This window comes from Danio rerio, chromosome 20 (assembly GCF_049306965.1).
Source record: "Danio rerio strain Tuebingen ecotype United States chromosome 20, GRCz12tu, whole genome shotgun sequence".
Classification (NCBI taxonomy): Eukaryota; Metazoa; Chordata; class Actinopteri; order Cypriniformes; family Danionidae; genus Danio; species Danio rerio.
The window spans coordinates 28,537,271-28,562,861 of NC_133195.1; the positions used below are offsets into that span (position 1 = coordinate 28,537,271).

General features: G+C 34.7%; 1 protein-coding gene across 12 annotated transcripts; it reads right to left on the reverse strand.

Annotated features, from left to right (window-relative positions):
* Nucleotides 1-25,589, reverse strand: exoc1 (exocyst complex component 1). Of its 12 annotated transcripts, XM_021468362.3 has the most exons (21): nt 25,429-25,589; nt 24,651-24,782; nt 24,432-24,562; nt 22,101-22,260; nt 21,806-21,823; nt 20,445-20,632; nt 19,336-19,563; nt 17,609-17,741; nt 17,420-17,529; nt 17,157-17,225; nt 15,583-15,732; nt 13,649-13,757; nt 11,803-11,847; nt 9,590-9,753; nt 7,819-7,920; nt 6,994-7,067; nt 6,678-6,906; nt 6,416-6,599; nt 2,547-2,746; nt 633-827; nt 1-538 (listed from the first exon to the last, which is right to left on the reverse strand). In XM_021468362.3, the coding sequence occupies exons 2-21, from the start codon at nt 24,772-24,774 to the stop codon at nt 386-388; spliced, it is 2,766 nt and encodes a 921-aa protein (XP_021324037.1). In that variant the 5' UTR covers nt 24,775-24,782; nt 25,429-25,589; the 3' UTR covers nt 1-385.
* Between the last annotated feature and the right edge of the window lie 2 nt (nt 25,590-25,591).

Sequence of the window (25,591 nt, forward strand, 5' to 3'; positions counted from 1 at the left end):
TTCAATTCAAAAGTATGCTTTATTCCTTACATGTGACTCCAGGTCCTTTATTTTGTCGTTTCTTTTTAAATAATGTGTATTGTAATCATTCAATCGCATGAAAGATTTTTAGTGTTAAGATTTTTAGCGTAGAAATAATGTGAAAGTTCAGTCATCTGCGATTCACTATATAAATGCGATAAAAAGAAATGATGGGTTTCAACAAAACTCATGAAATCAGTAACACATAAAGTTGAATCTTAATGTTACAAATGAAACAGGGTTCCAGTATGAATTCCCTTAAATGACACATTACAAGCAAAACTGCACTGTCATGTATGTACAAAGTGCGCACTCTTTCTTACTTTCTCATTCTCACAGTCTCACTATGATTCTGCTTCCTGTTTTAATGGGACTGAGCAATGCTGGAGAAGTACTCCAGCATGTCTTGAATGGTGAACTCCATGGTGATTCCAGACCCTGGATAGCAGCGATTTATTAGGCCCTCAAAATGCTTGTACTGGCGAATGAACTCATCCTGCATGGAGTGCCAAACAACCTAATGGACAGAGCAAAATTCAACAATCTTTCAAGTAGATTATTAATAACACTATATTCAATTCAGCCATTTAGTGCTTGTTTAACTCTTTCACCTGTAACAGGCTCTCCTCATCGCACAGGTGCTTGTCCACTTTCCTGTAGAGATTATCCAGGCCCTTTTTCACCTCCTTTCCAGGATATTCTTTAATAACCTTTCGCAGTTCCTGCTTATTGAAAGCCAGCTGGTAGCTCACTTCCTCCTCACGCACACCCTGAGCAACACGCGCCTCTACACCCTCAAAGAAATGCTGCAACATGGGAAGACAATTAGCCAATGTTCAGGACCCTTCTTTCACCATCCACATTTTCACATCTCAGGTAATAAAAAACTTTCACACTTGTAATATTAAAATAGGTCAGCATTGGACTCTGCTCTATAGCACTCTTATAGACACAGATTGACATTTTTCATATTCACAATAAACAACAGTTTGATCACTTTTGATCACTTTTGGACTTACTGAATACTTTAATGAATAAACTTTACATTTTGTGCCTTTAACCCTGCATTGCTGTCTGGTGTGATACAATGCAGGATGTTATGGCTAGAAGTTTAGCAATCACAGCTTAGCAAAAGCCAATCACGTCTGATATTCACATGCCTTAAATGGTCATAGAAACAATTTGCATTGTATCAAAAATGTCAAATGGCGAGGGAACTATCGAAAAGGAGACCTCTTAATACACTTAATACTCTTAATACTTTTTATAGTCTGAAAAGTCATTTTATAGTGGCCTGCAATATATAATGAGGTGGTCTTTTATGTTAAAAGGTTGCTTGCTTCATTTTCCAATCAGTAAAACTGATGCTACAAATATGTAAGTACATACACTTACCTCATGTTTAGGAATGTTCATTTTGAGACATCAAAAACGAAATTATCAGGATTAATAGTTAACCCAAACTCTGGTTAAATTATGACAGTTGTCATGTGAAAAAAAACACACTGGTTTGCCCTTGCCAGGATGAGGTAAGACTTTTAAGAGTGAATCCCACATAAACAAGGGATAGTTCACCCAAAAATAAAACTTTCTGTCCTCATTTACTTGTTCCAAACCCATTTGAGTTTTTTTTACTTGCGTTAAAGACAAAAAAAAGATATTGTGAGGAATGTAGGAAACATTTGCAAACAAACACAGCAATTTTGAGGCTCACCACAACATGACGGTTTTCCCCGCCCACCGGATTGACATTTGCCATGTCTCCACAATAACACGTATACACGTCTACAGAACATTTATTGCAAATAAACTGGGATTAAAATTTGTTTCAAGTCTCTATGAACAGCTGCACCTCAATAAATAATTTTATAAGTTTGAAACATTTTTTAAACAGAGCGTGTTTGTAATAAGGCTTAAATAAACTCCACCATAAATACATCAAATAAACTTAGTTGGTAATTTTAACTAGTGATCTTATTTCAGCTTCATCCGAGTCTGTCTCCATCACTGACAGCTGTTTAACTGACGTAAAGTGGAGCGGTGGGTCGGAAGAAGCAGCTCATTTGAATTCAAAGCCTCAGGCACCAAAGCCACTTAGACACCAAAATGGGCAGATTCTGGAGGCTATAATAATTAATCTGGAGGGTATTTTGAGCTAAAACTTTATAGACACAAAAGTCTTCTCTTACAAAAAGGGTAAAATAGGAGCCCTTTAAAGTTTTACAGTATATTATTTCACTGTCATACAATGGAAAACAATGGCTCAATAATACAGTGTGAAAAAACTCTCAAAAAAGTCAGTGGCTACAGATTTCCAAAATTCTTCAGAAATACTTTCTTTTCTTTTTAACAGAAAGAAGAAACTCAAACCGGGTTGCAAACACTCGAGGGTGCATAAATTAGATGATTTCTTTAATAAAAAATGTAAACGTTTATAATGCAAACATGTTTAAGTTTTCTAATTAAATTCTTGCGGTAGATAAAATACTGCTCATTCCAGATTGCGATAAAGATTTTTTCCTCACATTGAGTTTCTCTAGCGGTTGACCAAGTGAGTTGATGACGTAGGACTGCAGGTGTTCGGTGTATTTCTGCTTGGCCTCCTTTCTCTCTGCCTCCAGACAGGAGATCTTGAGGCTGGACAGTGTTGAGAAGATGTGGTGAAAGTTCTCCATCATCACCACATCGCGTGGAGTCTTCTGGCTCTCATTGGCCACTTTCTCCACTATTCAAAAACAAAACAGACAAATCAGATATGAAAGAAGACTGAAGAACTGCAACATTCAACATCTGAACCTGATTTTTAAAATTACAAAAGCACATAAACAATTACTAAAAGTCTTTACAAATTTAAACAAATAACTATATATAATATTTAATGTTTTCATTTTCCCATTATTTTTTAAAAGTAGCATATTAAAAGGACAATATATTATTTTCATCACTAGAGGGTGCATTTTCACAACAAACAAAGGCGTAGTTTTATGACACTGTGACTTTGTGTTGAATCATTGCAGCTGTTGTCTTCATTACATGGATAAGATAAAGTATCCAAAACTTATTATCATGGGATATGACGCAGAATAAGGCTAAAAGCAGTCAAAGGAAAACAAAAGCACTGAACTAATTGCTGATGTAAAACGAACATGATGCGGCACAAAAGAAGAGACGTTTTATTATGCCATAGTATACTGCGTCCAGTTCTTCTGGTTGTGATAATGTGGGGAAAAAGTAGTGCTGTTTTATCATACTAAATACCAAAGTTGGGTGTAACGCATTCCATAGTAGCACATTACTGTATTCAAATTACAATTTTGGGGAATGCATTAATGTAACGAATTACATTTTAAATTTGTGTTATTTAATTACAGTGATTAAACTCAATGGCACTGCATTAGGATACAAACACAGTCTTTAGAAGAAAAAAATGCTTCTTTTAAATCCGTTTTCTGCTGTAACATCTGTTAATAAGCATTCGCTTTTAAAAAGCTTGAGAAAGCAAATTGAAATGGCTGCTACATACTGCTTCAAGTGGAAATACAGACATTACTTTGATTTCATTGAGGCTAAAAACAAGTCTATGCCCAGAACTTTCCACTGCTTTTAATTCGACCAGCAACTTGTTCAAGCGCTTGAATAGAAACCATTCTATGACAATACTCGTCATCAAGGAACACACTGGACAACTCGGCCTAAACAAATTGAATTTTTGTGCAGGATCGGGAGTGAAGGCATCTTATGAATGTAAAGAGAAAACTAACTGCTTATGGGGCCGTTCACATATCGTGTTTTTTTCCAAGTTCATTTTTCCAATGGAAGCGGCGGATTGCGCACAAATATTCTGAGCATTTTTTCCAGGCGCACCAGATGAAAACCAAGAGTCACGCTACAAGAACTGACCGATCAGTCCTATGCTTTGTTTCATATATCCATTTTTCTAGTTTTCAGAAACAAAAAAAGACAAACATGTTCGAAACAAGTGAATGATGAGAGAATTTTAAGTTGAGTGAACTCTTAAAGTCTTTTGAATATGTCAAGCTTCTTTGATCAACCCACTGTAATGTTTTTCAGTGAATAATAAATTACTGAAAGAGCTGCAGTTTATTTTGGATTTTTATAGGTATATTTTATATGTTTTAAATGCAACTTCAAAGTAGAGCTGGGCGATATGGCAAAAAAAATTAGCACGATAATTTTTTTCATATCAGTCGATATCGATATTTATCTCAATAAATGTAAAATCTTTATATCTATCAATTATATAAGATTTTCAGCCTGCCAATGGCTTTGTGCAGCTGATTTAACACAATTAGTGAAATGTTTTAGCTGTCTGACAATATAAATAATAAACAAAATAACAATCTTAATTCAGCATTTACTTGTTCAAGTTTTCAACAACCAAAGACATTACCTACAAGTTATTGGATATTATTTTTCAACATCAGAAAAAAAAAAATATTTGGAACAACGTGAGTTAAAAGTCACATAATTTTCAGTTTTGGATTAACTCATTTTAATGGTGAATATGGTGAATTTAGGGTGAAATATACATTAATGTATTTTATTTAGGGATGCTAATGATTACTTGATCTATTGTCGATAAAGCTTTAATTGATAGACCTTATCGATGACTGATTAAGCATGAACATGTAAAGGTTTAGTTATGCTTTGCGCTGAGACGCATCCACGCATTACATCATCAAATGTGTGCAGTTTACCTTACTTATGCTGTCACTCTCTTGACATCCCATATTGCAGGTCGCATAAAACCTTGTTATGCGCATATCTCCGATATATCCGCGCGTATTTTAACCAAATTTGTCTGACAGACAAATTCTCATTTTACAAATCGTGCATCACAACGAAAACATGCGGGGAGCCAGCCGGGGAGCCTCTCCATTAACACAGCGAGCTTCTGAGCTCCATCCAAGTTTATTCTTCCGAGGTAACCCAAAAAATCTATCAGTGCTGCGAAAAGACTGTCCAGTTCATGCTGCTCAGACTGCGATTAGTTAATGAATTAAAATGAAACCGTGAAAATAGTTTGATGGATTGTTTTGGCGCTGAAGCATATAGCAGGCTTGTGTTAAAGCGCTTCAACTTAAATGTTATTCGTTCCTCTTGTTTATGCTGTAGATATGACCAACAAAATATACATCAAAATTAAGTTACACATTATACAAAACGAAATTCGTTACAAAAAGATATATTTCCTTGAAAATGTGTTTATATTTATTTAGTTCGTGCCCGCCTTAAACAACTGCGGGTGAATGATGCTTCGCTCGTTCAGTGAAAAAAATTTATTTAATTAATGATCCACTGCTGTTGTAAACGTCTGTCATATATTTGCTGCATTTATAAGCAAGCATCAAGTGTTCATTGAGATGTGATTGAGATTGTGTCGTCTGTCATGTCTTGCGTCTGTCCTCCCCCGTGGGGGGGGGGGGGGGGGGGGGGAGGGGGGTTCTCGTAGCACGGCTTTCGAAAACAATGAAATGAGACTCTGCTGGGTAGCTGCGCTGGTTTGCCAACACTTGTTAATGTCTGTAATTTCTTAGCATCTTTATAAGGGTGGTCTTGTTTTACATGGTGAAACAGGTCGTGGTGTTGCCTGCATTTGATGACACGAGTCATCTAAGCAGTTTGCGGTGCACGTTGCTCTGTTTTGTGTCGGATAGCGAAAACTAAGTAGCACATGAAGTCTAGTGATGTTTCTTATCAACAATGTCTGTGACTCTGACCTTTTTTACCTTATTTCTTTCTTATTCCTTTCAGTGCAACTAACACTGTATGGCTGTAAACTTGTACGGCGTGTGGCATCCGGAAGGGCAGGCTGCAAAATCCTTGCGCAACGTTACGCATAGTGTGTAAATATTATCGAGCAATTATCGAACTGTCATTATCGTTTTATCGAAAAATTTTATATCGTGATAATTATCGATATCGAATAATCGCCCAGCCCTACTTCAAAGTAAAGTAATTAGTATTCTGATTACTTTTTACATGAAGGAATTAGTAATGTAATTAGATGAGAATTTTCCAGTAGTCAGTAATTTGTAATCTATTACTTTTTTAAAGTAACTTACCCAACACTGCTAAATACATATTAGACTTTTGTTACAATGCTGCTCATACATATTAAAGCGTCCTAAGTTTTATTTTCCCCATTTTCTATTAAACTAAACCAGAAATTGAGGATGTATGAAATCATTAGCATGCTGACACAGGACAAACCTTTGAAACATTTGGGATAATATAAGTTCTTAAGACAGCAAAATATATAACATCGTTCTAGTGATTTTTGGATTCTTTAAAGAAAAAAAATCTTACATTAAGCAATTAACCAGTAGTGACAAATGAAAAACTATATGAGAAACCGGGTAGCGACACTCACCGTTATTAAACACAGCTCTCATCAGTTTGATGTAGGCCTTGTCTAGATCCCCTCGTCGCTCTGCGTTCCGGAAAATAGCCTCAGCCAGCTTTGCGAACTCCTCAAAACCAGTAACAAACGGCAGGATGCCCACTTTACTCTTTTTAGAAATCTTCACCTCTTCCATCTGACGAATCTGGGCTGACTGAGAATGACAGAAACATAAGAAGTTTCAAATGCTGATCTCACATTCATCAATATTCAAGACCTGAGCTCCACTTACAATGCATTTATCAAAGTTTCTCTTGACGGTGACCAACACGTTGCCCAGGGTTGTGCTGAGATATGAGGCGGGATCCACATTTTCTGCTGTCCAGACGTGGTGACTCATCTTCACCAGCATGTAGAGAGAGTTAAAGCTGTCTATTTTATCACCTAAAGCTATAAGACTGTTCAGCTCCGTCTCAATACTCTGAAATATCTTATTCATCATCATCCGAACCATGTCCTTCCTGCAAGAGAAGTGGATGTGTGATTATTTCTTGTTTAAAAACAGATTTGGCTGTCAAATAAATTAGCTGAAGAAAATGGTCACTCACTCAGATATTGAATGTCTGTGTTCACTGACCGGTTTGGAGTGCATCAGTCCATCAGAATCATCCATGTTCTCTCCCTAATCCACATTTATAAGATCATTAAAACACTGTCATAAAGAAATAAAATGCACATGCATATACAGTGGGGAAAATAAATATTTAACGCATCACCATTTTTCTCAGAAAACATATTTCTAAAAAGTGGCATTGACTTGAAATAATTCGGATGTTGGTAACAACCAAAGAAATCCATATATGCAAAAAAAAAAACAAATCTAATTAGTTAACAAATTAGATTATGTATGATAAAATTAAATTATGCAGGTAAAAAGTATTAAACGCATTAAAGAAGGGAGGTGTAGAAAGACAGTGATAGCCCAGTCAGCAGCTGAAATCTCTTGTTCTTCAGCAACCCTCTGCCCTTTCTCATTGTAAATAAATATTAGCTGGCAGCTGCTTCAGTTCAACATCTACATTATCAGGATGATGAAGGTGAAACCAGGGTGGACATTTCAGAAAGACAATGTCCCAAAACACAGCCAAGGAAACTCTTAAATACTTTCAGAGAGAAAAAAAAAAAAATCAAGCTATATAATGGCTCAGCCAATCACTCAATTGAATCCAACAGAAAATACAAAATAAAGATCAGATTTAATAGAAGAGACCCACAGAACCATTAAGATTTTTACGATCTGTTGATGTCTGTAAATTTGTTTTATAAAATCACATCTGAGCAATGCTTGTGACTTCTTTCTCCATATGAGAGGCGTCTTTAAGCTGCCATTACCAAAAGTTTTTTATATGAAGTTACAGTACGTTATACTATACCTGAGCTAGTGTAGGAATTTGCTGCAGCTTGAAGAACTTGCTAATAAAGTCTTGTTCAGCCAGACACAACGGCTCCAGTTCACTCAAAACTTGCTCAAAGATCTGGAACACAAAAACAGAGAAAACACTCAGTATCTCATGCTCACCAAGGCTGCATTTACTTGCTAAAAGTACAGTAAACAGAAATAATGTGAGATGCTATTACAATTTTTAAAATATTTTGATGGAAAAGCTGAATTTTTAGCATTTATTTTTTTAGCATTAATCATACTGATGTTTTTTTTTTTTCAAAAATCATTCAAATATGCTCAATATTGTATTATAATATTGTTTTAAAAAAAGATTTCTCCTTTTTATTAATGCTGAAAACTGTGATAAATGATATTTACAAGAAAAGCACAGAATGTATTTTAATGTGATTTTTGTAACATTATAGATATCTAGAGATTTTATATAGAGATTATATAGACAGACATATAACTCTATATAGACATATAGAGACGCTTTTTAATTGAATGCATATTTTATTTATTATTCATTCATTCATTCATTTTCTTGTCGGCTTAGTCCTTTTATTAATCCGCGGTCGCCACAGCGGAATGAACCGCCGACTTATCCAGCAAGTTTTTACGCAGCGGATGCCCTTCCAGCCACAACCCACCTCTGGGAAACATGCACACACACATTCACATACACTACGGACAATTTAGCCTACCCAATTCACCTGTACTGCATGTCTTTGGACTGTGGGGGAAACCAGAGCACCCGGAGGAAACCCACGAAGGCAGGGAGAACATGCAAACTCCAAACAGAAACGGCAACTGAGCCGAGGTTCGAACCAGTGACCGAGCGACCTTCTTGCTGTGAGGCGACAGCACTACCTACTGCACCACTGCTTCGCCTTTTTATTTATTAAATAATTAATTATCATATTATATTGATTCTCTTAAATGGTCTTGCAAACCTAGTACACTAGGCTTAAAACCTATTAACAATAGTGAAGGGTTCAAGTTAGGGTTCATATTTTCAAGTTTTCAGTGACTGGTCTCATTTTAACGATTAAGGCCTTGTTCAGAATCACAGTCAAAATCACAATTATGTGTTGCACATATAATTGGAATCTATTCACATTTAGAAAAGCTACATTCATTAAAACTATCAGTTCAAATTCAGTTACTTTTGTATCCAGCAGAAATATGGAATCTGAACTAAACAACTGACTGTCCGCACTGTGTATCACAATATGATTTCATTTAACAGAATATATATATATATTTTTTTTTTATCCACTTGTTTTTTGTGTCAACTGTTTTTTTGTGAACTTCGTATTTACATTGAACAGAAAAGAAGATATCTTAATGAAAATTGCAAAGCAGCAGCCATTGACTTCCATAGTATTTTTTTGTACCTAATACTTATATTTATGGCTGCTGCTTTTTAGCATTCGTCAAGGTATCTTGTTCATCATCCACAGAATAAAGCAAATTCATAAAAGTTTTAAACCATCTAAGTTTAGTAAATTGGAGAGGAAATAATCTTTTTAAAACTAATGTTATCTTACAACATGACATACAAACTAAACCAGATATTCCATAAAAGAAATAAGCCAAAGCAGGACACACTTATTTGAGTAGAAGTAGTGAGGACGGTCAATCAATTAGATCAGATTCCAATCAGATATACACACAACTGGAATTAGAACCAGCAACTTAGATTCAGCATCTTTAAATTAAGTCAGTACAATTGTCCACTTATTTTAGTGACAGCATACCTTATCAAACCTGGTCCTGTCCGCTACGTCCAGGTCAGAGGCTGACATGTTGCCCATATCAAGAAGAGAAGACGACTGAGAGCGTCTGCTGTTGGAGCTGCTTACCGCAAGTTTATTTAGGCTTGAGGTGGAGCCTGTGAGCTTTCCTGAGCTGCCATGGAGACCTGAGAGAGACCATTAGAGGACAAAACTTCAGAGCAAGAGCCGGATAACAAAGACAACATTTCAGATGTACTTTATTTAGATACATTTCACTCTTAAATATGGGTTTTTAAACTCACCTTGTCGAGTACATGTTGATCTAAAAACAAGTATAATATACAATATGCAACCCAACTAATAAAACGATCATATACAGCACTGAAAGAAATTAAGAGACAACTTGAAATTTGTCGGTTTCTCTGGATTTAACAGGTATAAGTTCAAGTAAAGGCCTGATCAACTTGTTTTGCAAATTCTAAAATACATATATATATATATTGGGATTTGGACATTTTTTCATAAACTGTTTTCATTTGTTCCAAATTGATCTGGAAACTGTCCTGAAGTTAAAACATGAATAAAAAATGAATTAAAAGTGTCTGAAAATTGGCACTTATTTATGTTTTTATATGACATTTATTGTGCATAGAAAAATACTCTAAATGACAATTTTTGGATTAAAAAAGTAGTAAAACAAAAAATACTTCAAAAATATAACGATAAATCATAAATCCAGAAAAAAACAGAACATGTTTCAAGTGGTCTGCTAAGTTTTTTTATACAGCTGTAGATATACTGCATGAAAACATATTAAATTTTCCTTTTAACCCCTGATGCAGTAACATTAATCATGTAACATCTGATAAATAAGTGAAGACATCTGAGATTAATTTGAATTGGGAAATAAAAGTTGAGATGAAATCCATAAAAAGGTGCATTTAACTCCAGTGCAGAAAAGGTTGTAGAAACATGTTTTACATACTCATAAAACATAAAACTAATGTTAGGATAATGGTTTATTGTTCATGTGTTTGACAAAGACTCTGTTAACACCCGGTATTAACCCTTTAACTTTTAAGCAAATTTTGAGTTTTTGTTTTTAAGATAAGCTATGGACAAAAGGTCAACCAGGCGGTTACAATGCAAGTTAAAGAGAAAAAAATGCAGTTTTGTAAATCCGATCAAAAGTGGAGACGCTAAGAGAGTAAATGGGGTCTAAAATATTTTAACCATATCAACACTACCATCTAACCATCTAAACACTTTTAACCAAATAAACAGCCATAAAAGACCACCTTCTCTGCCTCTATTGACCAAACATTTGATTGAAAAAATGTTACTGTTATTGGACATTTTATTAGAAAGTAAACCAAAAAAACTGCAAATCTGCAGCTGCATATCTCTGAATATCACACTAACTGTACCAAAAAAAAATCTAAAAATCTATTCAAATTATTGAAATATAAAAATATATACATATCGCAATAATATGCAATAAATTAACTATTTAATTTGCATTAAATGAAACAAAAGCATATTTGTGTGATTGAAACTTAAGCACACCCTCTATAAGACTTTACATTTAGTTAGATGTCAACACACATCTCTGGAACCAAGCAAGGTAAACATGCTGGTTCTCCTTTTCCAAAAAGGAATGTAATGATATATTATGGATGCTGAAATATATCCAAGCAATCCAGCCATAATTAAGAAAGCAATGAGACATGAAAGAATAACCTATACAAACCTATACAGATGGAGCAAAGAGACTATTGTTTAGAGATTATTTTTATTTGCTTGTTTACATTGTAAAATGTCTTGAAATGTTTTATGCAACAGTAAAACATGCCTGTTCACTTTTTAAAAGTTGTAGAGAGGCGTTCTTTTACCTAAGATAATATAAAACATGCTGGTTATATGATTTTTATAAATATTGTATTGCATATGGCTTTTTTATTCAATATTTCAAAGGGATAAAATAATAAAATAATGGGGGAAAGTTCACAATGAAATCTGAACACTACTGACCACAAGCAATCTGAAAACCACTGCTCACATGCAATGCATTTAAACATGTTAAAAGAAGTGACAAAAACGGTAATGTGTCTCCACTTGTGATCGGATCACTTAAAATGCCTCTTAATACCAGGTGGAAACAGGGCCAGAGACATCCTTTGACAGAGGAAGCAGTGCATTATGGGACAGGCGTGGCATGTGGCGCTGATACTTACTCTCTGTCTCCTGTTTGAGAGCACTCTCTTTCCGAGGAAGCGTGGCTGGAGGCCAGTTAGAAAGGCAGGCATCAGAGACAGAGACACGTTAGGCTTACAACATGCAGCATGGTGCCAGAGTTAGGGGTTAAAGGTCAAAGTTTTTAAATGTGACATGCACTGCAGTGCCTGAATTTAGGTTTTTGCTCTGTGGGTGTTTGGAAACGAGAAGCTCATTTTCTTTCATCGTGTGGAAGAAAAAGCTAAGGCTGAGGTAATGAAAGCTGCTGGAAGAAGAGGAACATTTTACTAATGAATGGAAGATTCCCAGCATAAGCAGGGATGAATGTTTCCAATGGGGATGGGCACAAAATGGCAGCAGTGATCAATGAACTTTTTACATTACCTAAAAAAGTATTTTTACAAAAAAGTAAAATCCAGTTTCAATAATTTAAACATGTCCTGTGGGTAAAGTATATACATATATATTTATTTTTATTTTGTACATTATGGTTCAAATGAAACATTCAAGTTGTCTTTCACAACTATTTGGTAAAAATAGTGAAATGGATTTTTTTATTTATTTTTTATTTCTACTTAACATTTCTATCTAACCAAATGTATTATTATATACACTAACAATTTAATAAAAAACATATCAACAATATGCCCATCACTAATATTCCTGAAAAAGAAAATCATAAATGAAAGTTAAAAAAAAAAAACAGATGTAAGATGAAATACCTTTGAATGTACCAGCTCATGTTAAACTACTGTTAAACAGGTTTGGGAAAGTAAGATTTAATTTTATTCTATTAAAGAAATGCATAAAGAATGCATTCAATTGCTCACAAGTCAAAATAATTATAAGGAATTAATGATTTAGCAAAAATACTTTATTGCTATTATTTCAAATAAATGTTTTTTTAAATTGTTTCAATACATTTCTTTTTATTTAAGAATTTTCCAAATTAATTTTAGACAGCAAAACTTTTTCCATCCTTGGTGACAATAATTAATGTCCTTTAAATCAGTTGACCATCAAGTTGACCATCAAATCAGTATTAGAATGTTCAGTTGACAATGAAGACTTGAGAAATTATGCTGAAAATACAGCTTTACAATCACAGGAATAAATTGCTTTTTTTTTAGTTAATTATTTTTAATTATTTTGAATACTCTACTATATTACATATATAATAATTTTAATATACTATATTAAAAGGGAAAACGTTTTTAACATTTTAATAATAATAATAATTCACAATATTGCTGTTTTGCTGCAATTCTGCTGAGCATATAAAGCTTTTAAAAACAAAAGAATCTTCATAGCCCCAAACATTTGCACAGAATTGTACATACTTGATAACTTTATTTTCCTTATACTGAAATATATTTTGTGAATTGAGCTCTCATGTATTCCAGTTTAGTATTTTTCTTCACATAACATTGTGAGTGTCATGCATCTGCTGTGCATTTATTGTCAGACTGATATGTGTAATAATTCACACACACACAAACACTGTGGGCCATGCAGCACATGTCAGAACATTATAATGAAAACATGACATTACACACACACACACCATAATATCAAAGACAAGCAATGACTGACATCTTGATGATTTAACTAGAGAATTAAATAGGATAATTGAAACTTATTGTCAAGTGGTGTAACATTAGTGCACGAAAAACAAATACACACATTAAAGACAACACAACAATCACAAACTGTGACAAACACAAAACGGCATACGCAAGACACACACTGACTGAAGATTTAGCATGGACAAAATTATCTTTTCTAAGTGTATGTTTAATAACTTCATGAAAATTAAATAATACTTAGTTTTAATTGAGGTCTTACCAAACTTTCCTTTCCCATCCTTACTAGTGCCCGCCATTTTGATCTTTGCCACTTCAAAAAAGTCCTTGATTTCGCGCTCATACAGCCGGGTCATGTAATCCATATAAGTCTGTAAAAAACAAAAGGAAAGTTTGCCCACATTTATAATCATCAGCACTTTTTCTCATTTAAATGAAGCTAAATAAATTCCACAGGAAATAATTTGGAGGCATGCAGAGGAAACAGGACTGGGTAATGTGATTTGGACACAAATGTAATCTGTCAGAGTAAACATTGAAACATCCAGGCCACGTCTGCATTCACATTTGGATTATTCAAGGTAGTTTAGTTATAGTGGGCAAAGATAAATGCATATGGAACATTTAAAATGAATTTAGCACTGAGTGGTGATCAGAAAAAGAATAATGGCTCTGACTAAACCCTTAAATATGGTCTTGCCCTTGAGCTTATTGGGTTTAACGTCTGTAGAATAACATTAACGCTACTATTAAGTCTGGAGAGAGCCAAAATTAAATATAACTTCCATTTTCCCCTCTTGAGAAGAAAGTAAAACCACTGACCCTCAGAGGACATCAGGATTAGTCATTGCAGCGGTATTATGATAGCATTTTAATGGTTACCGTAACTGATGATAAGAGCAGTGTGTCAGTGGTCACAAATGATCATTTTATGAGGGCTTTTTTCTTTTGTTGCAGAAATCACTGTGGATAATGGTAATTATTAAACTGTCATTTAAAATAAAGTCTTGATCATCCTATTTTTAAAGTCCTAATGATTATCATAATTAAGAGTAACTCATTAATAGTTAACATCATGCACATTTGCCAAAAAATAAAGTCTTATACTGTATATATCTAGGTTTAGGGCTGCACGATATTGGAAAAACCTAGATTGCAATATTTAGATTTTCTGCAATTTATATTGACATATTTCACCATATAACTTAAAGAGCTCCATCTGGAAATAAGTAAGAATTTTAGATTAATTTGGATGATTTTGTAGGAGAGTGCATCTGCATAAAATGTAACAAACAAATGACAAACATAGACAAATAAAGTGGAGCAAATACAGTATTCAGGTACAGAAATAGAATAATCAAATGTACAATAAACCTGTATAGTCTTCATTGTTTAAATAATTAAATAAAATTAATCTTTATTAAAGCTACAAATGTAATCATTCCCAAATACTTTAAACTTTACTTTAAAACTGCTCACACAGTCACAGGTCTTGAAAACACACATGATGAAAAAACACGTTCCCTTATACTACAGTTAAAATGAAATGAAATGATTATGGAAATTGTACCTGGTCAACTATAAACCACATTGCACTTCCTACAATGCGGCTAATGCACATTCACACATCGAGATATTAATACAGCCCTATCTAGGATGCCTTGAGAGTTGCTCATTTTAATTTCTGGGTGAACGAACCCTTTAAACCAAATAAAAGCACAAACAAATATGTACATTTCATATTTGAAAGGTTATCTTTTCTTTGGGAATATAAATCTCATCGGGGTTTGTTTGTGGCAGATACTGCACTGTGTTGTGGTATCTATAAAATAAAGTTCCACCCTACATACGGTTTCGCTGTGATGTACAACAAATTACACTTCAGGTAAGTAAAATAGTAACCAAACTGTATTTCACTTTAATATTGCCTGAAGTAATGATAATAGCATTGTCTGAAATATTAATATAATACTGCTGTAATAGAAATACATGCATCTGTAATACAGGGTCATTGTATTTGTCCTCGAATTTTACACACACACACTTCACTGAAGTTAATACATTATTCATTTTAATGCTGCAATTTATATTGAAAATGTTGTACAAATAATACAAAATACTTTGTAATAATGGTCTCAATGCAGTCTGATATTCGTCATGATAAGTTTTTTAATCACTGCGGTCATAGGAACTCACCCTGGAGAGACCCTCATATTTCTCTCTCTGTGTATTCTTCAGCCACTCCATGAGTTTTGCGTATCGCAGCAGGTCTCTGTGCAGAGGGCTGTGTTTGGGCAGTGTCAGCTCAGCGGTGTGCTGGGCAAGTGTGGAGCTCTGATCATGGCCCTACACACACACACATACACAAACAAACACAAAGACAGACTCGGTGAGGGGAAACAGACTATGAGAAAAAAAAGGTTACCATCCAAGAAAGTTAACATTAAATAACACACAAATTCTCAATCTCACACAGGACTGGGTGAAATTACAGATTTTATTTTTATCTTTTTAAAAAATATATATCAATTCAGTGTTCGCTCTGACTATTTCCAATGACTGTGTGAGAGTTACTAATGTGCATTTGTTGTTTGCGTTAAATGTAATGCCATCAAAGATTTGTTTAGAGATGCCGTTTTATTTAGTGAATCTTGATGGTTGAAAAACAAATCCAGTTCTCGAACAATTTAATAATATGAACAGATTCTTTTTAGGGAGTAAAAAATGATTGGTACAGAGTAAACAAAGTGTTGTTTGACTCATAAATAGATGACTCTTGTTAATCTTTTATTATCTGAGTGAGATTTACAGCATAAACTACGCAGTCTCATCCACATGTAAATAACTTATGATCTGGTTGTTTTTAATCAATTAAAAAAACATAGATTGAACAATACAGTCCATCTCATAAACAAATTATCTACTAAAGTTGGTATTACTGAATCAAAAATATTCAGAGTGACTAGTGCAGTCTAATTCACAGCCAAATGACTCTTATGAACTGGTTCTTTTCAGTTAATTGAAGACATGCATTACAAATGGTGCGCTCCAAATCTTAGAAGAATAAAAAGTCAGTTCATTTTAAGAATAGTTGCTGAATCTAAAGTTATAGTTGCTGAATTGAAAGCATGTCTTTTAGAAGTCATAGAAAAGGCACAATATTTTCTGATATCTAAAACGATTATGACAGTACCAAATAAAGAGTTTGTGAATTGATAAATGAGATCATTAAATCTGTATCAACACCCAGCTCTACTTCCGCACAAAACACTTCTGTTATATGCCAAACTCAAACAATAATTAGTCGGGCAAAAACCATCAAATCCATAAACACTGCCACAAAACTGACAGTAGTGCTTTTCTCACGTTCAAGCAGTTCCTTCTCAATGCATCTATGAAACATCCACATTGTAAGAGCAAACACTACAGGAACTGCATGCTGACCAGGCCATATCTTCTCACGAGCATCCCATAAATCCATCAGAGATTGAGCAAAACAAGGCAAATGAAGACCCCTTCACACTATCAGGGGACTAAAAAAAAAAAATCAACAGCTGCTACTGACAAGAGTGTGATGCTGGCTGGGAGGTTTATGGGGCGACCATCTTAGAAACCTAAGATGAGAACGTCTGGATTACATCACCATGAACATGCTTTAATGGAGAAAGAGAGAGAAGCAGCGTTGATGAGACAGTTAGGTCTAAGAAGGTGGAGGTGCGTGGCTGTTAGGGTGGACGAGTCAAACAGGGTGCTGGAGTGGCCGTACTCACAGGGAGTGACAGACAGGACGACCTATAGAACTGAGGGATGGTCATTTTGAAGTGACTGAAGTGGTTGAACTGACAGAGGAACAGAGAGCACAGGGAAGTAAAGTGATATAGAGACTGGTGGCCAAAACAGGAACACAGGAGAAAGATTCAAACACACTGAATAAAAGACTTATTGGAAAAGGAAAGGGAGCCTACTGGTTTTTTAGCAATGGCACACATTTTATTAAAAATTTTTTTACCTGTACCACATGTAATAACGTTACCTGGTGCACAAACACATTGTTGAGGTGGTTGGTGAGACGACGGGCAAAAGTATCTCTGAGCTCTGAAAACAGATGCTGCTGTTGCTTGATCGCCATCAGCTTATCGTGTCCTGGAATTACACAAAATCATCAATGCTGATCTGCAAGTGCTGCTTTCACACAGTTTGAGGTGAAGTTTGAAAGCAGTACCTGGTTTGAGAGCAACATTCATGCACTGTGAAAGAGCCTCAGAAGCGTTGATACAGGCCTCGATACCCTTAGGAGAGGACAAATCTCCTTCTTGCAAAGCCTTAATGTGCCCTTTTGAAAGATCCATGTAGTTCTAACATGATGAAAAGAAGATAAAAAAAGGTAAAGAATAATTGAAATAATAGACAATATTCATTCATTCATTCATTTTCCTTCAGCTATTTATCAGAGGTTGCCTCAGTGGAATGAACCGCCAACTATTCCACCATATGTTTTATGCAGCAGATGCCCTTCCAGCTGCAACCCAGTACTGGGAAACTAATAGACAACATCAAAGTTGTAATTAAACTGTCATTTTTTTATTGAAAATTTTTTAATCAGATTTTTTTTGGATTACAAAGGCAAAGTAAAGAAAATCTAATTATACAAAAGAAGTCTAGGGACAAATAAATGTTTATACAAGATTCCACAATTAAGCCATTAACTATTGACTATAGGGGTCCAGGGGTTTGTACATTGATGAAATGTAATCTAAAATAAAATAAAATAAATAAATAAAAATAAAAAAAAAATACTTTTTAAATGAAGAAAAAACATTACATAGTTTATATGTGGCTTAATATGCTTTGACCATTAAACAACACAAGCTTTATTTTTCTGGTAAAAAAATTATCACTTTAAATACAGGAAAAGCAGAGTTTCCCAAACTAGGGTCAATAAGGGAAAAGTAAAGAATGAGAAAACAGTAAAAGAAAAGGTTTTATTACTGAATTATTAATTTTTTTTTCCTTAAAATCTAAACTTAAAAATCTAGATTTGAGGTCAGTTTAATTAAGTTTTCAACACACTTTAACAGATAATCTGAATCTTACTGAGAGTGAAATTGCATGAAATCCATTTGTATGAAATCCACATGTTAAAGAAAAGCACATCAGATTACAATATAAGGTCCCTTTGGCAAAGTCTAACAGATTTTAATTTTAATTTGTTTTCGTGCTATTGACTTGCTAAATCCTAATAAGACGAGGTTTTTAGTACTACTGATATTGTATGTTGTCTGTCTTGTGTGTGTTGTCAATTTTGTAAATCTATTGTGCTCCAGAACAAATTGCCCTAAAAGGGGACAATAAACAGTAACAAAAAATAAATAAATTAAATAAAACTGTTCATAGCCAACCAAATATTCATGTTCTTTAAGCAACAGTTTCTGATAGGGCCAGACGGAATCTGCGGACGTTGTATTAGCTATTTCTGCTGAGAATTTTGGTAAAAATCTGCAGATTTCAGCAGAATTATTTTGGCAGTATCATAACTAAAACCTTAATATGTGAAATAAAAATTATATCTTTTTAACTTTTATTTAATGTTTAAAATGCAAATCCAATTAGATCCACTTTTTGGCAAACAAAGCAAATCTCTCATTTAATATCTCTACTAAAAGACTTATTGCACATAGATCAGATAAACATTTTCATATTAGTCAATAACATTACAGAAATATTTAAAAAACTGAATAAATAAATATTTACACACATTTACTCAAATAAATAAACAGAATTATTGATGGGCTAAAAATCTGTGGAAATCTGCAAAAAATCTGCGGATTCTGTGTGGGCCTACTGATGGGTCACAATGGATCACTAATTTTCCACCCTACCAGTATATGCTTGTTGAGGATTGCATCGCCAAAATTATGATGTGCACTTGTATACCGTGCCCTAACATACCACTAGAAACTGTATCTCATCCAACAGTTTGCCATTGTTAGTGTTGCTGATTTGGATGAGACGGTTGCTCTGTGAGATCTGGTCCATCTGCTCCTTCACGCTCTGCAGCATCTCCTCATAACTGAGCAGCTTCCCCTCGATGGTGTCCACCTCCGCCAGAGCCTGGTCCAGCAGCTGCATCAGGGTGTTCACCTGCTTTTCAGACGCCATGATGGACTGGATGTTAGCCTGATCAAAGAGGAAGAGATATTATTAGTCACCATCTCTAAAATCATACAACTGTCAACCAATAATCAAACTACGTGCAACTACTGTATAATTTACTTGCTAATCAGACAAGCTTTAAGCCTCACTCACCTTGACCTGTAGATAATTATTACACTTGGCTCAATATAGATAAAAATCCTGATGACTGGTGCAATCAATACTTTTCAGGTGCTAACACGACATAAATCCATCAGACTAGATCAAACTAGATTTTAAACAGCTTGGTAAAACAATGTTCTAATAACACTCAAGATTTCGGCAACAAGCGATTGCATCAAACACAATGCGACACAACAGAAACATCTAAATACTAGCCATTCATTTAAATATCAGCCACTGCACTGCCAACAATATGGAAGGTTATAATCTAACTAATATGTATTTAACTTCATTAGAACATTATTACATAGTCTGAGTGACAGATGTGGTTTAAGTGACTGAGTCACAGTTTAGACTTCTGCAAGTTTTGTATGGCAATAAATGTCACATATAGAGATAACCAAAATAAATAAAATAAAGCATATAATCTCTACTTGAGGTGATAATTGCCATAGTAGAATTGAATATGCTGTTGTTTTGCTGTATAACGTGACCGACAACTCAATTACAGTAATTAGAGTATTAGTAATTAGCTACTTTACATCACTGATTATGGGTATTCTCTAGCTGTACCCTCGATATTGAGGTGAATTGTGGGATTTTCTGAGTGCACTTCAGAATGTCTATGTTGGCTTCGGACACCTCTACAAATGGCTGCTCCCTTGAATGTGCATTAAGTGTATCATTTAAGGGTCTAGGGGGCAATTTCTGTTACAGCCAAGGAAATATCTGAACATACTCACCCCATCTAGGACCTGAAGCTCACGAGACAGTTTCTCTGCGAAGGCCTCAGCGTTGGAAATGGCGTATTCACAGACCTCCATCATGCCCTCAATGTCCTGCTCCTCACGGGCATTCAGCTCCTGATAGTCATCCAGAGCGTCTTCATCTCCACCAGCAACACTCTGACTCTCGCCACTCGGAACCGACTCTGGGAAGAAGAAGAGACAGGGATCATTAAAAAAAAGTGTTTATATTATACATTATGCACCACTGTTAAAACGTTTGGGGTCAGTGTAAATTTTGTAAAAAAAATAAATAAATAAATAAAATACTTCAGAAGAAAAAAAATACAAAAGTGACAGTGAAAACATAAATTCACAAAAGATATTTTATGTCAATGTAGCTATTTTATTGATGCATTTATTAATATTAACAAATGCAGACCTTTTTTATTAAAGAAGCCTAAAGAAACAGATGAAGAATGAGGTGACACTAAAGACTGAAAAAATTAAGCTAAAGATTTGCTTTGTATGTGAAAACTGTTATTTACATTGTAAAAACATGTAAATATGTAAAACTGTGTATATAATATGTTACATTGATAATACTTTAAAGCAGGAGTGTCTAAACTTGGTCCTGAAGGGCCGGTGTCCTGAAGATTTTAGTTTCAACCCCATCTTTTTAGGTATACTAGAAACTTCCAGGGAGGCGTGTTGAAGGAAATTGGAGCTAAACTATGCAGGACACTGGCCCTCTGTGACCGAGTTTGGACACACCTGCTTTAAAGTGATAGTTCACCAAAACTGAAAATTGTGTCTGAAAATCGTATAATCTATTCACCCTTAACTTGTTTAAAAATCTATTTGAGTTTCTGTCTTCTGTTAAACAAATAAAAAAGATATTTAGAAAAATGCTGGCTTCTGGAACACATTGACTTCCATAGTGGTCTTCCACAGGAGAAAAAAACTCATAAAAGGAACGTAAATGATGAGGAAATTTTCTATTCCATTTAAAACTATCACTTTAAACAATTTAGCTGTTTTTCCAATAAATAAAAAGAACTTTAGTGAACATATCAGGTATTTAAAACATTTCTTAAAACTCTAACCAACCCCAAACATTTGAACAATAGCTTAGATATGCATGTGAGTACATAAACTAATCTACTGAACAAATAAAATGTAAGTAATAAAAAAACAAGCACACATAAAAAATCTAAAGGGTGAGCACTGTCTAAATATATGAAGATATCAGTAGTTGAGCAAACTAATTAATTGGCGGAAAATAAGAGCATTAATGAAGGGGAAACAATAAGAGAAGATGGAAAAAATGGAGAAGGAAATGGAAGAGGATGAAAGGTGGAAAAAAACAGCGTACAAACCTTCAGCTTTAGGAAGCTCTGGCCAGTGAGAGATTTAGAGAGAACAGCACAGATCTGGTTAAAGCATTAAGGGCACTCAAAAAGACACATTGCAGAACCAAAAGAGACCCAAAGAGAGAAAAGAGAGAACTAGCTGCAGGAAAACAGAAAGAGTCCCTACCACTGCAAATGTAATAATTCTATGTAACAGCTTTAGATTTGTCATATGGCTTTAAGGTAACTGCATCTTAAAACACAGTGGCTGTTTAACATGCTATTACTCCACCACACCACCAGGAGTAGCAGCGAGTCACACCTTCTAGCAGCTGAGGGCTGACGTTTACAAACTCCACTTTCTTGCGAAGGTAACGCTGGTTCAGCTTCCAAATACACGAGATGAAGGAATTCTTCTCTGCTGTACTGCTTGCCACCCAACGATAAACCTTCTCAAAATGCAGGTCAAACTCTGGGTTTTCCTGCATGAAGGAAAAAAAATAAGATATCAATTACATACAGGCTGATGCCCATTGATTATAAGTTTTAGATTAAAAAAAAAGTAAATGTAAGAATAAGAATAAGAATCAAGAAAAAAGTAATTGCTGTAAAGTTCTACAAGTGAACTTAGGAATGATATTACATTATATAGAATAACATTACATTATAATGCACCGTATAATTAAGTGTTCTTAAATAATTAAGATTTAAAGAGTACATAAATGTTTAGTTAGTCTGGATTTGTTTTAACTGTAAAAAATCCAAAGAAACATTCCTTCACGGTTTCTGGCATTGTGAAGAAATCATCTCTTTTTGTAAGAAAGCACATCATTTTCTACAAGGACTCTTTAAGATACAATTGAGTTTTTCTCTGGAATTGTATTTGTTATATGGTGAAGTAGAGAATAGGTTGGACTCCCACACCAAGCATTTGTTTTAATCTTGGTCTATTTGGCAAAGAAAAGTAGACTTTTATTGTGGTCATCTCCTCAGGTACCCTCCTATAAAATGTGGTTGTCTCAAGTGTGTATGCTACCACTTGAGAAACTCATCTATGACATACATCAAAAGTCCAATGACTTTTGGCAGCTATGGACACCTTTTTGGCCTTTCATTATTATTTTCACCAGATTTTCTCTTCTATGGTTTATACTCATAGCCTGACTGTATCATCCTGTTTACTTGTCTATATAATTTAATTTTTTTCCTACTGTATAGCTGAGACTGTATTTGTATGTGCTGATGTATTAAAATAACCGATGATAAAAAATAAAAAAAAAACGTTTAGTTAGTCTAAAAAAATATATACTAAAGAAGTGTGATAACTGTTGACTGAAACTGATTTTTCCATTAATATAAATAAAGATGTAATCATTTAATACAAATTAGGTTGAAAATCCTAATTTAAAATGTTGCTTTGGCAACTACCTGAAATAAGTTTAAGCACTAAAATGACAAATCAACAAATAAAATAAGTGACATTTAAAAATAAATAAAATTATTATTTTTTATTTTACAAATGTAAATAAATCTCAAAATATGATACAAAAGCCACTAATGACAATACATTAATAATCCTAAAATATACCTGTATCCAGCATCATCAAACAACCGGTAAGATAATAATATCAATATGTAACAGAAATGTGATTATTTGCATTTATGTCATGCTTGAACAGATATATAACCCACCAGTCCTACCATCCAACCCGTTCTGAGCTGGGATCGAACCAGCGATTTTTTTGCATGGGAGTCGGTGGCTCTAACAAGGTTTCATACACATTTTTACTACAAAAATTCCAGGACTTTTCCATGATTTTTCCCAAGACTTTCAAGTAAATTCTTATGACCTAATGTTTCATGCAATGTCTACATATGCATGGTAAAAAACAATACATTTGTATAATACCAAAATTATTACGGCATATACTAAAACACGCAACAATCAAATTAGTTTCAATTTATATTTATTAATTCATTCATTTTCTTTTTGGCTTAGTCCCTTTATTAATCTGGGGTTGCCACAGCGGAATGAACTGCCAAATTATCCAGCATATGTTTTACGCAGTAGATGCCCTTCCAGCTGCAACTCATCACTGGGAAACATCCATACACACTTATTCACACACATACACTACAGACAATTTAGCTAACCCAATTCACCTATAGCGCATGTCTTTGGACTTGTGGGGGAAACCGGAGCACCCCGAGGAAACCCACATGAACACAGGGAGAACATGCAAACTCCACACAGAGATGCCAACTGACCCAGCCGAGGCGATAGTGCTACCCACGGCATCGCCATGACACCCAATTTACATTTATGTCTATGTAAAATTTATTTAAGCTGAAACTGCACTAATAATGTAAGAGTATTTGATCAACCAAGGACAGAAAAGAAGTAAAGACAACGAACCTATATTAAAGTATACAGATATGTGTTGTCCATGACTTTTCCAACTGTCAAAATTCCATGACTTTACCAGGTTTTCCATGACAGTATGAACCCTGTCTAACAAGGAGACTAAAGACCATGACCTCTAGCGTCTGTTGCTAGAGCACGTTTTGAGGTCAGAGGAGTGAGGTTTACCTGCACAGCTCTTTGCTAGCTGGCCTCCGCTACACTTATAATGATTCTCATGTAACCTCTCACCTTATTGGCATCTTTAGCATCAACCTCTGTCAGGTCTCGTAGTTCCCATGCCATCTGTCTCTTATAGAAATCTCCTTTATCCGACTTCTTCACTTTGACCACCTTCACCTGCACTGGACGCTCTGTAGTCACTGAAAACAACAAAAAGACACCAAATAAACAAACGGATGCATGATGACATGCTCTGACTTGGATCTGTGGTGTGTGTCAGTGCTTTACCGGTGGCACATAGAAAACAATTCTTCTTCTTCTTCCCTGCTTTACAAACATTGACGATGCTCAACAGGCGCTCATCATTGGGAGTGAAAATATCCCTCTGAAGGGCGTGTTTAATGGCAGTCATGATTAGTCCTGAAATTAAATCACAACTGGCTTATGTAAATGAACAGACAAGGTTTTCTCTGAATATATAAGCATTCTCGACACAGTCCATGTTACTAAAATACACTGATAGTTATTCAAAAGTGTGTTTTTTGTAGTCAAAGTAAAAACTGCAATAAATAAAAGGTCACAGAGAGAGAGACGATAATTATATCATAATGGATGCTTCATAACACAAAAAGGCAAAACAAACTAGGACGAATCATTACAGAAATGCAGTTAAGATGACATTACATTAATTCGGTTTTAGAAATGCAAGCTGAACATTTTCATTCGCAAAGCTGTAATAAAATATACAAAACAGATAAAGAGGGGATTCTACACAATGTTAACGTAACTTTCTGTAAATACACCAGTGCAACGTTTTTAACAAGGTAAATTCCATACAATCAAATACAGCAGAAAATTAACGTTATTAATGTTACTAACATTACTATAACATCTACGTTTAAATTACGTTTAATAAGATATCAGGGGATCAAAAGTATATGGTTTATTGTCATAATAACACAGGTATAACGTAAGATCATAACAATAATAGGGTCAGCTGATGCAGTAAACAGCGCAGGGCCCTTTTCGGAAGCTAAGAGACTTGCGACGACTGTTCGAATCTTACCTTTATTACATCCACTGGAGACACGAAAATGTTTCCTCTAAAGGTTTGACTTGTATTTGATTAAAATAAGAGCTTTGTCCCCCAAAATATCACATCAGCTGTCAGGGACCCAGCCCTGAGAGCAGTGTGAACACAACAGCTCTAATGGGCGGAAAAACACTAA

Coding starts and splice junctions, on each gene's coding strand:
- exoc1 (XM_021468362.3), bottom strand. CDS start 24,774: ATGACTGCCATTAAACACGCCCTTCAGAGGGATATTTTCACTCCCAAT. Junction 17,742..19,335: donor ATGAGATACAGTTTCTAGTG/GTATGTTAGGGC, acceptor TCATCATGTTAG/AACTACATGGATCTTTCAAA. Junction 9,754..11,802: donor TCTCAAACAGGAGACAGAGA/GTAAGTATCAGC, acceptor GGTCTCTCTCAG/GTCTCCATGGCAGCTCAGGA.